We start from the raw sequence: 14,582 nt of genomic DNA, 5'->3' as shown, positions 1-14,582 counted from the left end.
GTTCAAGTGGAGGACACGTGAGCGACAACTTCTTTAACCTCAATATTGGATTATCTGAGGAACCCTCATCTCACCAGAAGAACCTCTTCAGGAGCCAGGTGCAGATGGTGCTGAAACGGGATTGTTCATTGAACCTGACTCACCATAGTTTAACGTACACTTTGATGATGATGAGGATGACGTTCTCATAAATACAACACCAGCCGAACTTCCTGCACATATGTATGGGGCTGATTATGACGCAATGTACGAGCCTGAATTTTTGGATCTCCCTAATGTTAGCAACTATAGACTCCAGTCATCAATCAATGAAGATGATTTACATATTGGAATGGAGTTCGCATCGAAAGAGGAAACAATGATGGCAATAAAGAGTTACAATATTCGTAACTCAGTTCACTCTCGAGTTGATCGATCTACCACTGAGAAATATGTTTGCTACTATGCCCAACGTGACAACGAATGTAAGTGGATGGTACGTGTATCAAAGAGGAATATGAAGAACAACTTATGGGAACAAACAAGATACAATGGTCCTCATACGTGTTGCGCAATAGGTATAAACCAGGATCATACCAACTTGGACTCCAACATTATTTGCCAAGCAATAATGCCCATTGTGAAGCAAGGCTCTCATATAGCTGTTGCAGTGTTAATTTATACTATATAGTCATAATATGGGTACACCGTCTCCTATAAAAAAGCTTGGTTGGAAAAACATAAAGCCATTGTCAAACTTCATGCGAATATGATTCCTCTTACAACTAGCTGCCCAGTTGGTTCCATGTTATACAGAGACTTAATCCTGGGATAATTATTGAGTTTGAAACTCAACAACATTAAGTGAATGATCGAGTGGTTCGCAATCGCTACCAATTCTACCTTGTCTTTTGGACTTAGCCTCAGTGTATTAATGCAGTGAAGTACTTCAAACCAGTGGTCCAAACTGATGGTACTTTCTTGTATGGGAAATACAAGCAAGTTTTATTATTGGCTGTGGTCCAAGATGATAACCATAATATTCTTCCTGTTGTGTTTGCCCTCGTTGAAGGAGAAAACACTGAGTCTTGGGCTTTTTTCCTTAAAAATTTACATTTACATGTTGTCACAAGGGAATGCGTATGCATTATTTCAGACTGAGGAGCCGGGATAAAAGCAGCAATGGACTCTTTGGGTCCAATGTGAAAACCTCCACATGTTCAACATCGTTATTGTGTCCATCATATTGCTGCAAACTATTATAGAAAATACAAGAAGAATGATGAACGTCAGTTAGTCGTGCGCATGTGTATGTTACTTTTTTCCTATTTTTAATCATTTTTGTATTACTTATTTATACTATATAGTAATTATTACATGTTCCTAATGGCTTAGGTTACGAACTCTTACCTCAAAGGTTTGAGTCTATGCTACAAGAATTGTTTGGCAAAAATAAGAAGGGATGCGAGTACATTATGGACATCAGCAAAGAAATGTGGACAAATGTGTATGACAAGGGGTATCGCTATGGTCATATGACAACCAACTTAGCTGAAGCAATCAATTCAACCTTAAAGGGGGCACGTCATTTACCAGTCACGGTGTTGGTCAAAATGACTTATTTTCGTTTGGGTCAACTATTTACAAAGCTCGGTGGACAAGCTCTTACTTGGATGCAGAACGACCATATTTACCACCCAAGACTAGTAGCTGATTTACAGAAAAAAGTGGCTGCATCAAATGGGATTTTGGTTATAATTTTTTCTCGCAGCTGTGCATTATTTCGTGTAACCGAAATGCCACGTCCTCTTCAAGGGATTGAAGTTAACTCTTTCAGAGTTAATCTGCGAGAAAGGTTGTGTGATTGTGGTTTCTTTCAAGCACTCAAATATCCATGCTCTCATGTCATTGCTACTTGCTCATATTCGCATTTGGATTACAAAAATTATGTTGATCCTGTATATCCACTTTCACAAGTATTCAAGGTATATGAATTTGAGTTTCCGCCCATAGGTAACCAAAGAGACCCAAATGAGATTCAAACTTGGCTTACAATTGTACCAGATTCTTTGCTATTGAAGGACTCAGGTCGTCCAAAATCCACTAGAATACATTGTGATATGGATATTTGGGAGAAGTCAACAGAACAAAAAAGATGTGGGCATTGTAGAAACATCGAGCACAATAGAAAAAAAAAAGTCCAGCTTTGTTATCATCACATAACTGTTAACCCTTATGTAATTGCATTTTCTATAATTTCCCAATGTATGTACACCTAAATAAATTATATATTTTTTAAAATTAATATTTAAAAATTATTTTATGATATTTGGTTAATATTATATAAATGATTTTTTATTGGTAATTTTTTAAAATGATTTATTATAATTATTGAATATAATAATTAATATTATTTATTATAAAAAATTTATTATTAATTTTAATATATTATAATAATTCCACATTCTAATTAGAGAAAAATATTAAATTAAACAAATTAAAAGTAAGAAAAAAATATTTTATGATGCATCAATATTTTTCGTTAAATATTGACAACAAATGACTTTATTGACAACATTTAAATAATTAAGTAATTTAATTGATAAAATTAATAGATCGATAATCAAAATAATATTGACAACAGATGACTTGATTGATAACATTATAATTTCATACATTTTTCTTATAACTACAATACGATCAAAGTTGGTTTTCATCTATTGTTCCATTGTCCGAGAGTCGGACACCGTATAGTTCCATCCGATTAATGTCGCGTGGAATGGGTGAATGCCAAAGTCCCTGAAACATATAACACTTTAACCTAAATTCACTCCACCTTTAACACACATCTAAAAAATACCTTCAATAATTTTTAAATTATAATCGAAACACTTTACATAATAAATTACTAATTTATAATAATAATAAACATTAAATCTTTATTAAAAAAATCAGTGTGGCATCCGACTTAGCAAAACCCCTTTGAAGCGCGTCCCAAGGGTTTCGCCTTACCCGCGTGGCATCTCAGTCAGCAAAAACCCAGGTAAAACGTATCCCCAGGGATGTGCCTTTGTGCTACCTCAGCCGAAAGGGTGTTACTTCGAGAAATATTGGTCAAACGATACTAAATTTGACATATTACGTCAGAAAAGTGTCAATTAGGTCAAATAGCCTCAACCATTAGATCGAGTCACCATCCAATAATCCACATGAGACCTAATGATCAAACAGTTCATCTACTCACGCGTCTGATACACACGCTACCTCCAGAGCACCCCAACGCACCGATGATGACATCTCTAGCTTTGACGTGTCTACTCTCGGTCCTCACATCGCTCACGTGCCTCTATCAAGGCATCCTCTGCCATGGCCAGAGTAGAGAATAACACCCTCATCTTGCAAAGGCATCAGATGGCCATTTTGAGAAAATATTGTCCTTCAATCTATACATGGTGGTCAAATCAAGAGTAAAGATCCATCTTTTTTGTTTCTTTCGTAATATGCAACAAAGAAAAACAGAAGAAACGAATCAATCGAAGCCCTCGGATGGATTCACACAACTAGATCTACGATGGAATGAGGTTTCTTTCCCTCCAAGGCTCTCGTGCAAAGCCAAGAAACAAAAATTTTTGATATAATAATTTTAAGGGAAAAATATTTTTGGACTAAATTGAATTATTCAAAATTTTCAAAAATAATTCAAAGTTCATAAAATTTGAATTTTAACATAAAAATGATTTTTTAGAAAAGAAATAACGATATTATTCTTACAGTATCGATACCACATGAATAATATCGATATTGTTCTTATAGGATCGATACCCAAGGTAAGGGAAGTATCGATACTCTCATAGCAGTATCGATACTGCCTATTTGTTTTAAATGTGTTCAAATTCCAGTAGGTATTTTTGGTACCGATACTCAAAGGAGTATTGAAACTACTTTGTATAATAGTATTGATACCATGACATAAGTACCGATACTCTCAGCCCAACAGTTGAAAAACAATTAGTTTTATTTGTGCAATATTGATACTTCAAGCTCGAGTACCGATACTCCCTAGTTTGGGCAGTTTTATTTTGCAGGAATTAAATCCCCAACGGCTCCAAAACATCTTAAACGACTAGAAACGGTCACAAACACATTCCAACATATGAAATGAAGTTCAAGACACTTCAGAAAGGTTACACAACACCTATCCAAGAATTGATCATCAAGAGAAAAGCAATAATTCTTTATTCTTCATTTTCTCTTGTAAATAGTGTGTTTTTAGTGAGCTTAATTTGTAAACACCTTCATTTGAGAGGTTTTCTATTTACATTCTTTTTATTTTTTTGAAAAATGGGTTGGTTTGTAGTTTAGCCATTGAAAACTAGGGAGTTGTAAAAGGTTACTCTTGAGCCTAGAAAAAGAAAGAACAAATTAGTGAATTTATTAGAAATTCTTAGTGTGGAGCTAATTAGAAATTCTTAGTGTGGAGCTAAGGTAATGGATGTAAACTTTATTAAGGAAGTTGAACTACTCTAAATACTTATGCAAATTTTCTATATTTTCTCTTCATACTCCCAAAAAAATTTATTTAGCCAATTCACCCTCTTTTGGCACTTTTTCGATTGATCGATAAAGCATTATAAATCCCAACAATCGGCATCAGAGCTTGACTCATTAGAATGTTTAACAACCTCTTGAGACGATCCTTTAAGAAGCTCTATCTATTTCTGACGCAACCGAGAAGATAACTTTCACATCCGACTCATTCTTCATGAAGGACTCCCGACCGATCGATAAACCTTCATATTTCAATGGAGCTAACTATAGTTATTGGAAGAAATTAATGAAACTATTCATTTAATCCATTGATCTTAGAGCATGGAAGATGATCATGAATAGTTATTCTTCTCCAACAAAGGAGTGGAATGACCAAGAACAAAAGAAATCTTAACAAAACGCCATGGACATGCATATTTTATATTTTGCATTTGGTATCGATTTATATGAAGGGGTTTCTTCATGTTCAAATGTCAATGAGCTATAGGATAAGCTCAAAGAACTTCATGGTGACAAGAAAGAAGAACCATCAAGTTCAATTCTTCCAAATTCAAAGCTCGTGTGCATAATGGCTCTTGAAGAGCCCAGGGTAACTTCTAACTCTTGTGATTTAAATTCTTATTCTCTTAAAGAGTTACAAGAAGCCTATGATGAATTGCATTTGGAATTTGAGACCATGAATTCCAAATATAAGAATTTGATTTCCAAATTTAAAGTGGAAAATGATTTTCTTTAGAAAGCAAAATTGGATTTTGAAAAGAAAAATGAAATTTTGAACAATGATTTTGAGGTTTCAAAATTCAATATCAATGATTTAGAAAAGGAAATTTTTTATTTGAAAGTTAAGCTTGAATGCTTAACAAAAGAAAACGAAATAATTTCTCAAAACAATTCATCATGTTGAAAATGACAAAATGCTCATTTTGTCATTTCTATGGTCACATTGGCATTGAAACTAACATTCAAGGACCCAAAGAAATCTGGGTACCAAAAAACAAAGTAAATGTCTCTTGTAGGTGTGTGGGAGCAATAGTGATAAAAATGAAGAAATTCAAATGCTTTAGCCACACAAAATGAGGAATGGGTAACCTCTAAACTAACTCTTTTTTTTTTTAATTTTACATAATTGGTTACCTATTTTGTTTTATGCATTCATGAGTAATTGAGCAAAATGATTATATGTTGTTTTTCATCTCATGTATGTTAAAAAGTATTATGATGAACATTTTAAAGTTTCAATGATATTTTTCTTTAGTTCATCATAATATGTTTTGGTCAAATTTGCTTTTAATTTTTTTTACAAAATTTTACTTTTGATCTTAAATTTAAATGTTTATGCATGTGGTTTTATTACAAATGATGTCTCTCTAACAATTGATATCAATTTTTTAAATGCATAACATCTTTTTTGATAGCTTTATGCATATGAATTTTAATGTCTAATGTTAATATTACATAAAGTAGTATAGACTTGGATTTATTGAATTTTACATGTTACTAACATGTTTGCTCATATTTGTTGAAATTCAATAGTTTTTAAGTGTCAAGTTTTTAAAGTCAATTTTTTTGGAATGCATTTGTTGAGGGGGAGCTTTTGGTTTTTTAAATGGTCTTTATGTTAAATTTTTTACTTACTCTCCATTATTGTTTTTGAGCTTAAATATTTGAATTATTTTTTATATAACAAAAATGGGGAGAAATATATGTTTGAAAAAATCAATTTCAAGAATGAAAAGGGAGAGCTTTAATATTTTTCCAACATATTACTTTTTTTCATTAAATGTTTTATTAAGGGAGAGTTTTGCCAAAAATATTTTTTCAAATGTTTTGTTATAGTAAAAAGGGGAGATTGTTGAACCTATTTTGATATAACAATTTTAAGGGAAAAAATATTTTTGGACTAAATTGAACTTATTAAAAATTTTAAAAATAATTCAAAGTCCATAAAATTTGAATTTGAACACAAAAAATGATTTTCTAGAAAAGAAGTACCAATATTGTTCTTACAGTATCGATATTGTTCTTGTAGTATCGATACCCAAGGTAAGGGAAGTATCAATACTCTCATGGCAGTATTGATACTGCCTATTTGTTTTAAATATGTCCAGATTCCAGTAGGCATTTTTGGTATCGATACTCAAAGGAGTATCAATACTACTTTGTATAGTAGTATCGATACCATGACCTAAGTACAAATACTCTCAGCCCAACAGTTGAAAAAAGACTAGTTTTTATTAGTCCAATATCGATACTCCAAGTTCGAGTACCGATACTTCTTGGTCTGTGTAGTTTTATTTTGCAGCAATTAAGTCTCCAACAACTCCAAAACATTTTCAACAGCTAGAAACAATCACAAACACATTCCAACATATAAAATGAATTTCAAGACACTTGATGAAGGTTACACAACACCTATACAAGCATTGATCATCAAGAGAAAAGCTTCCATTCTTTATTCTTTATTTTCTCTTGTAAATAGTGTGTTTTTAGTGAGTTTATTTTGTAATCACTTTCTTTTGAGAGGTTTCTTGTTTACATTCTTTTTATTCTTTTGAAAATGGGGTTTATTTCTAGTTTAGCCATTGAAAACTAGGGAGTTGTAAAAGGTTACTCTTGGGCCTAGAAAAAGAAAGAAAAAAAATTAATGAATGTGTTAGAAATCCTAAGTGTGGAGCCAAGGTAGTGGATGTAAATTTCATTGAGGAAGTTGAACCACTCTAAATACTTGTGCAAAATTTCTATTTTTTCTTTCCATACTCCAAAATTTTTTATTTAGCCAATTCACTCCCTCTTGACACTTTCTTGATTGATCGATAGAGCATCATAAATCCCAACAAGAGGAAACCAAACAAAATTAAAGAAAAAACAAAAAAAAAGGAGTGAGAAAAAAATCAAAAAAAGAAGAGAAGATTTGCCTTTTTCTGGATAAGACGATTATCGTTGATTCATTGGAGTCAGGAGAGTCCTCTGAGCATAGAAGATAACCTCTTTACTTTTTGGGTCTTCATTTTGGTCGAGAGTAGGACATAAAGGGGGAGCTTTTAGGTCTCTGGGCTTCAATGTTTTGATTTTGGAGAGATGAATGATTGAAAGGTTATTTTTGGATTCAATTTTGGCGTTGTGGCCATCGACTTACGGTGACCAGAGGGAGTTGTTTCATCTTTCATGGTGAAAGAGAGAATGGGGAAAGGATCTTTTTAGGTTCTCCATTTTAGATAAAAGAAAAAGAATTAACAAATGAGGAAAATGATCATTTTTTACCTAATTTCGAGCTTAAATACTAACTGCCAAATGACACCGTTTTGGGTGATAAGGTTCACTGTGTTTTGGGAAGGGTAAATAGCAAGCTAGGTCACCTTGTTTTTGTAACTTTACATTTTAGTCATTACTCGAGGTTTATTATATTTATGTTTTGAACCCCTTTAATTTCTTTACGTTTACATTATGATCTTGCATGTTTGAGATATTGTTTTAATTTGTTAAATATGATTTTTGGGCTTATTTGCATGTTTAGTCATTATTACCTTTACTATATTATGATTTAATCCCTATTTCAAATGGTTAATATGTATTTTAGACCTTGTACCTTTTTAATATGTTATTTTAATCCATCTATTTTAAATATATATATATATATATATATATATTAAAGGTAACTCTTTTAATAACTTTAATACATGTAGTGTATATTTTTAACAAAAACATCATCTTAATGTTTTAGTATTTATGAGATATTTGTTGTTCGATTAATCTATGAAATGCCTCTAAAACCTAGAATATCATTCCAATGGTTATTCGAATAGAAAATATATATATTTTGTTACTACTTATTATTTATTTATACTTTATAATATTTAAAAGTATATAAATATATTTTAAATATAGGTACCCTCTTTTATAAACATTTGTATTTTATAATAAAACTATTTTAATATAAATAAATTATATTTTGTTTTGTGGTAACGTCTTGAACAAAGAGTAATCTATGGGAAAACATCAAAAAACTTGTATTGTGATTCTTTAAGACACGAGTGAAAAGATATCTCACCAAATTTTAAATCTTAATAAATATAAATATTATGTGTGTTATATGTCTTTATTATTGGTCTCGTTCTATTTGACATTTCATTCATCATGTACATATAATTTATTACTGTTGCATTTATAAATCATTTGTTTTCTCGTTTCCTAAAATAATTAAAGGCAATGTTGTCTTGCGTCATAGGTTACTAGAATTGCGTCTAACACGACTGGATTTCAATTTTCGGTAATTCACGTAATAAGGGTACATTCTTTTTAAATAAAATAGAGTGAATTAAATCGTTTTCATTAAGTCAAGTATTTTAGAAAAGAGATTCACTCATTTTTTAAATTCGTAGAAATAAAAAGATCGTAATTTTAATTTTGAATTCAAATTTGTAAAATTTCACTATTTTAGACAACATATAATCGAAGAGTGTCAATTTTAGGCGCTGTGGAAGTGCTCACCCTTCACCACACATAATTGACTCTTAGATCCTTAAAACGAATTAATAGTTAAACGCAACCTATTTCCATCTTTTAAACAAAAAAATTATTTTAAAAGATATTTTAATATATTCGACCTATCTAACCCCAAAATCGATAATGACTCCAAACTTGTTTTAAAAATAAAACTCAAATTCGACCTACCTAACAGTCGATAATGACTTCAAACTTGTTTTAAAAATAAAACCAGAATTTCTTCAATTATAATCGAGAATTCTTCAATTATAGTCGAGTAACGTTCTTGAGCTTAAGGACCGGACAAGTGACTCTCTTGAGCTTAAAAACCGTTATGACAAATCGCTTAATTATAATTTTTAGAATCATACATAATGATATATTTTAAATCTATCGTGATTATCGATTGTTAAAAATTTAACAACATTATTGATATTATATTTTTTTCATTATTGTCGTAATATTACCTTACAATAACACATTAGAAGCACTGTTAAATTTTACAACGAATGATCCAAACATATCTTAAAGTAAGATTTTAAAAGAAAATAATAGTCGGATATAACAGAAACTAATAATAGGTAAATAACCAAATAAGTAATTAACCCTTTAATTTACTACAAAACCCCTAATTCGATTAGAAAAAGACTTAACTTTTATAATAATTATATACAAGAACCCAAAAAAAAAAAAATGAGAAACAACATTTACATATCGCACATTAATAATAGATATAAACACGTTTATCGAAGGTTTTTTCTTAATAACCATCAAGTTAGTTCAAATAGTAAGCAACTTAATATCGCCCAAACACCACCAAAACAAGGTGTGTGACACGGTCAGAATTAATTAAGACAAAACCTTAGAACCAAAAGAACAACAGAATAAAAAGTTCTTTCTTAATATACAAAAAAAACAAAACAAAACAGAGATAATACAATTTTCTTACGGAACCTAAGACCAAATTATACTGTAACAGCATATACCAAACATGGTCACGGACGACATCTAGCAATAAAAGAAAAACACACATTCATAAGAGGCAAAAGGCAAATGTATTCGTCAATTAGTTATTATTTATTAATAATAATGTTCATTTTCATTTCCACCATGCCCTTTTCTTTTGTTTTACCCCCATCTAATGTCCTCAAATGTTAGTTATAAATGCAATGTACCATGTTTCACCAGCGGCGGCTGTAGCAGCACTATTCTTCTTGCCTTGGACTCCCTTCACCGCCACCTTCTTCAAGCTGAACCCACACACCTTGATTTTGTTCCCCTCCGTTTTCCCAAGTTTCTTGCCTTACACTCCTGTTAATTGTATCGCCACCATCAGAAAACTGTGCCCACACGCTTCGGCTCTTTCCCCCACCGCTGAATTCTTCCTCGCAGCCTGCAACTGTCTTGAGTATCTCCGACTGCAGTGACGGGCAGTTTTCTTTGAGATACTCGAAACCATCTGAGCGCATAACAGCTGCATCGAATACAACAATTAGTTACATGGCAAGTTAGGGTGCTGAGAGAAAAGTGGTTTATTATATGAATAACGAAAAGCTTAGTTCTGAAGAGAAAAATTCTTCACTAACAGAAGAGAATGACCACAAGAGATCTTAGCTAATATCGACCTTACTAATGGGCAGGGACAGGCTGGCTTAGGCTTGGAAAACACAACAGAAGCCTGACCTCAAACAGGCAAGGCTAGCAGGCTGGCACCAGCAATGCTAGAGCCGAAAACGGAAAATATGACCCATCTCAAAAACCAAGTTCTCCCTAAATCTGAATGCCTAGCATCATCTCAAGACATTCTTGGATTTGGAATACACATAGACATGCCATGAAAGCGAAATATTCAACTTTTTCCATGCTCATCATACATGTGAATGCTGAGATTGAACATTATCTCAAGACATTTTATCTTAAAAACTAGTAGTTTATCATTAACGGGCAACCATACTTTATCTCGATCATGACAACATCAACCATTTCTATGTAATGCAATATTTGGAAAAGCAATAAACGAAAGGAAGAATTTACCAACAAGATTTTCAGCTGCGAATTTTAAGCAGACAGCTTTTAGATCCATAGCATGATGACGATCAGCAAGGGCTAAAATGTTTGCGACTGAGTTCACAGATATTTCCTTGCAGAGTACAGACTCACATATCAATCTAAGTCTAGGTAAGTCATATTTGTCTGCAGCTTCCAACAATTTTGCTGTTAATGCATCAGGTACGGATGACATACAAGATGAACTAGTCCCGGAAAGCTCCTCAACCTCAACAAGGCTGTCTCTGTAGATGAAGTGCAGCAAAGCCTGCCGAAACAAATGTCAGGAAAATACGACAACCATATTGACAGTAAATTCTAATGCCATATAAAGAGCAATAAAATGAATTTAGCAGTATTACAACCAAATCCAAGGTAGATGAAATGGGGTAGAACATGCTACCTTAAAAACCCTGGGCTCCATATTTGTAACAACTATTTCGTTATCATCTTCTTCCATCCGATCAGAAAATTCAGCTTCAAATACAGGGGACCTAGCAGCTAACACCAGCTTGTGAGCATGAAACTTTTCCCCAAACACATTAAAAATAATATCTGAACCTTCTTCATTTTCCAATAACATGCCAAAATGGGAGCCAATATCAGACTCAGGGACCTGTATGGAATGCAACCTTGGGCAGTCTATTTCTGAAACCACAACACCAACAGTGCAATTTATTTTTAAGCAATCATCCTTCAGGAAATCAGATGTTTCAAGCATAGCCCGCCTGAAGAAACGCTTGTATCCCCTGAAAACAAAGAAAACATCGAAAGTAAAAATGAGTCACATGTCAAAACTTAGGCAAGCAATTGCATTCAAATTATATGCTTCAGATAAGATAGGAGGAGAGAAAAATAAATTTGGTTCCGAAAGAAGTATTGATCATTATATAACAGTTAACTTTTGCTGTGTGTATATATATATATATATATGGTAAATGTACTAAAATCCATCATGTATGGATCTTGTTCAGAATTATTCTAATCCATATTTGTCCATTGTTGACTTTATAGTTAGCGTTTTCAACAATTAATAACTAGTTCTAGTGGTACAATAGAAAAAACATTTAAGGCGATAAACTCTTCGTAAGAGATTACTAGAGCCATGTATGACAATTAAACAGTTATGTTCTATGTTGCTCCAACTCTTACATTTTTGCTGAAGAATTTCTGTCGGACACATATTTAGATATAAATATGAAAGCAGGACCCTCTAAATAAACGGAAATACTTAGAAAAATGAACAGACCTGTCAAACAGATACACGTGCCAACATTCAGCCCCCAATCTGAGTAACATACGGTATGGTTTAAAGTTGAAAAGTGGACAAGACAAACATCATAGGTGAACTAGGAGAAGAGATTCCTCACATGGTTGAAATCCAATGATCATAATAATAACTTAGTGAGTACAATCTATTGAGATTTTATCTTGGGAAGAATTAAAAAATGTTAACTTGAAGGAACCAAATATTTAATTCAAAGATATGCTAATAGCGTGAGAGGATTTTAAAAAAGGCAGAAATTGTTCCTCATCTCCTTTGACTTCCTCATAACCACACAGACACAAAGATATAGATATCGTAACAGAACTCCAAGAACAAATAAGGCACTGAGATACTATCTCCTTCCATGTTCACATATAGGCAAAGAGAGGGTACTCATGTAGAAAGAGTTTATGGAAGTGTTAACACTGGGAAGTGGATCTCATAAATGAAAGGATCTTCCGTTTGAATCTTTTTCTCATTTTCTCTATAGGAGACAAATAACCCATATAAATGCATGCATCCCATGCAATCTGGTGTATCTATGTGCTGGCTAAGTATTTATCTGCACCAATAATTCTTCTACCATCTATTCCTTTTGGTTGAACATTTATTATTTAATATTCTGTCTTATGCTAGTTCTATTTCCTTAAACTTCACTGTCTTGTGTTTTCTTTCTTTTTCAGCTCCCTTCGGAAAATGAAATTAAGTCTACTTCAGTTTCAAGTAAAATTAATTTCCTGCCGAGAAGCTTTAACAGAACTTGCATGTCATGACTATGATAGACTGACCATTTCTTTGTTAGTCTAGGACATAGACAGATGCTTATCTTAAGAATGTTTATTAACAAATTATGATGGAACTGTGACTATAAAAATCATACCAGAAACTTACTCCATTCGCTTGAAGAGGCAAATAACCGCATTGATAGTTTACAATTACATATGATTCGAAAAAGTTTAAGAATAAATGCAGGTTTGGCAGAGATAGACATACCATGAACTTACAAGCCTGAATCTAAAAGAGATTTGTTTTCTCTGTGACAAGATCACTTGCTTTGGTAATGTAGCAAACATTTCACCTCATTTTGACCTAAAAACTCGGTAAAATGGTATATCATACTTGGGTGTGCAATTACAAGTTCCACAGTTTCCATTGGTGCCAATTAACATAATTAACTAGAATCTGTTCTGATTAATCCCTTCTATTAACATTCCTAATCTACTGATCCCAATTTTCAATTCCTTAATGATTCTCTTTTTTCCAGTATTTATTTTTCTCAGCCCTTTAAAAAAATTTGTACAAAATACCCATCACAAAACTTAACTACAAAAAATATAACAATTACAAACCAATGAACTAGAAATAATCAAAATTATCTTTGATTTAGTTCGGAATAGAAGGGAGCATTGTGTGACCGCTCGAACCTATAATTCTAACTCATATCATCCGTCCTTAGAACTTGAGCAGCAAACTTATCCTCAATTCCCATTGCATTAATCATACATCCTTCATCAAAAAATCATTTCTCATTCAGTCTAATTCTTCAAGAGCATCAATATTTGGCCATTCCCCCAGTTTTCTAACACTTATTTCCTTAACCTACTTCCAAAGTTATTCAAACCCAACAACCAGAATTCCACCACCCCCCCAAAAAAATTTAACTAAGAATTTAAAGAATTCAATCGTTAACCTTACTCCAACCATTTTTCCTAAAATATTAAAAAAAATCTGCCAAAAAATCAAAAGAAACAACGTTCATGAAAATTAAAGAAGGCCCAAAAAATAAACAAATTCAGAAACGAAGAAGAAATTTCCTTACCACATACTTCCCCTATACTTAAGCGTATATGGGCCGCTCTCGAGAGCTCGATCGAAATGGCTATGAACTTTATGTTTCCCTTTCCCACTTTGGTCCAGAAGAGTTAACTGGAAAAGGGCTCTAACATCGGTGCCTTCGCTTGCTAAAGCCACGAAAACGGAGACATATGTAGAATGATCTTCAGAGTTTTTGCCATCGGGGTAAAAGTAAATTGCCCATTGATAACCTCCCACGGTGAAGGTCTCGCTGGCTATGTGTTTGCCTACGCCCATGCCTTTGGCTAAGGAATAGCCCTTGATTGTGAAGTGGTGGGAGCCATTGACGGTCTTGGTTACAGACCGGGAGCCCGTCGGCGAGCCCAAGGGAGATGACGGCATGGGTCGGTGGAGTTTTGAGGGTTTTCCGGGGAAACTGACGGACAAAGAAAAGGGGGAATGATTT

General features: G+C 33.0%; 1 protein-coding gene across 1 annotated transcript; it reads right to left on the bottom strand.

Annotated features, from left to right (window-relative positions):
• Positions 1 to 10,116: 10,116 nt before the first annotated feature.
• LOC120133723 (BTB/POZ and MATH domain-containing protein 4-like) lies at positions 10,117 to 14,582 on the bottom strand. The gene is made up of 4 exons (XM_039150246.1): positions 14,142 to 14,582; positions 11,459 to 11,804; positions 11,044 to 11,323; positions 10,117 to 10,483 (listed from the first exon to the last, which is right to left on the bottom strand). Exons 1-4 carry the CDS (start codon positions 14,516 to 14,518, stop codon positions 10,215 to 10,217), a joined length of 1,272 nt encoding a protein of 423 aa, XP_039006177.1. The 5' UTR covers positions 14,519 to 14,582; the 3' UTR covers positions 10,117 to 10,214.

This window comes from Hibiscus syriacus, unplaced genomic scaffold (assembly GCF_006381635.1).
Source record: "Hibiscus syriacus cultivar Baekdansim isolate YM2019G1 unplaced genomic scaffold, ASM638163v2 tig00110584_pilon, whole genome shotgun sequence".
In the NCBI taxonomy this organism is placed as follows: Eukaryota; Viridiplantae; Streptophyta; class Magnoliopsida; order Malvales; family Malvaceae; genus Hibiscus; species Hibiscus syriacus.
The sequence above is the reverse complement of the archived record's forward strand: the minus strand, read 5'-3'. Positions and strand labels throughout refer to the sequence as shown.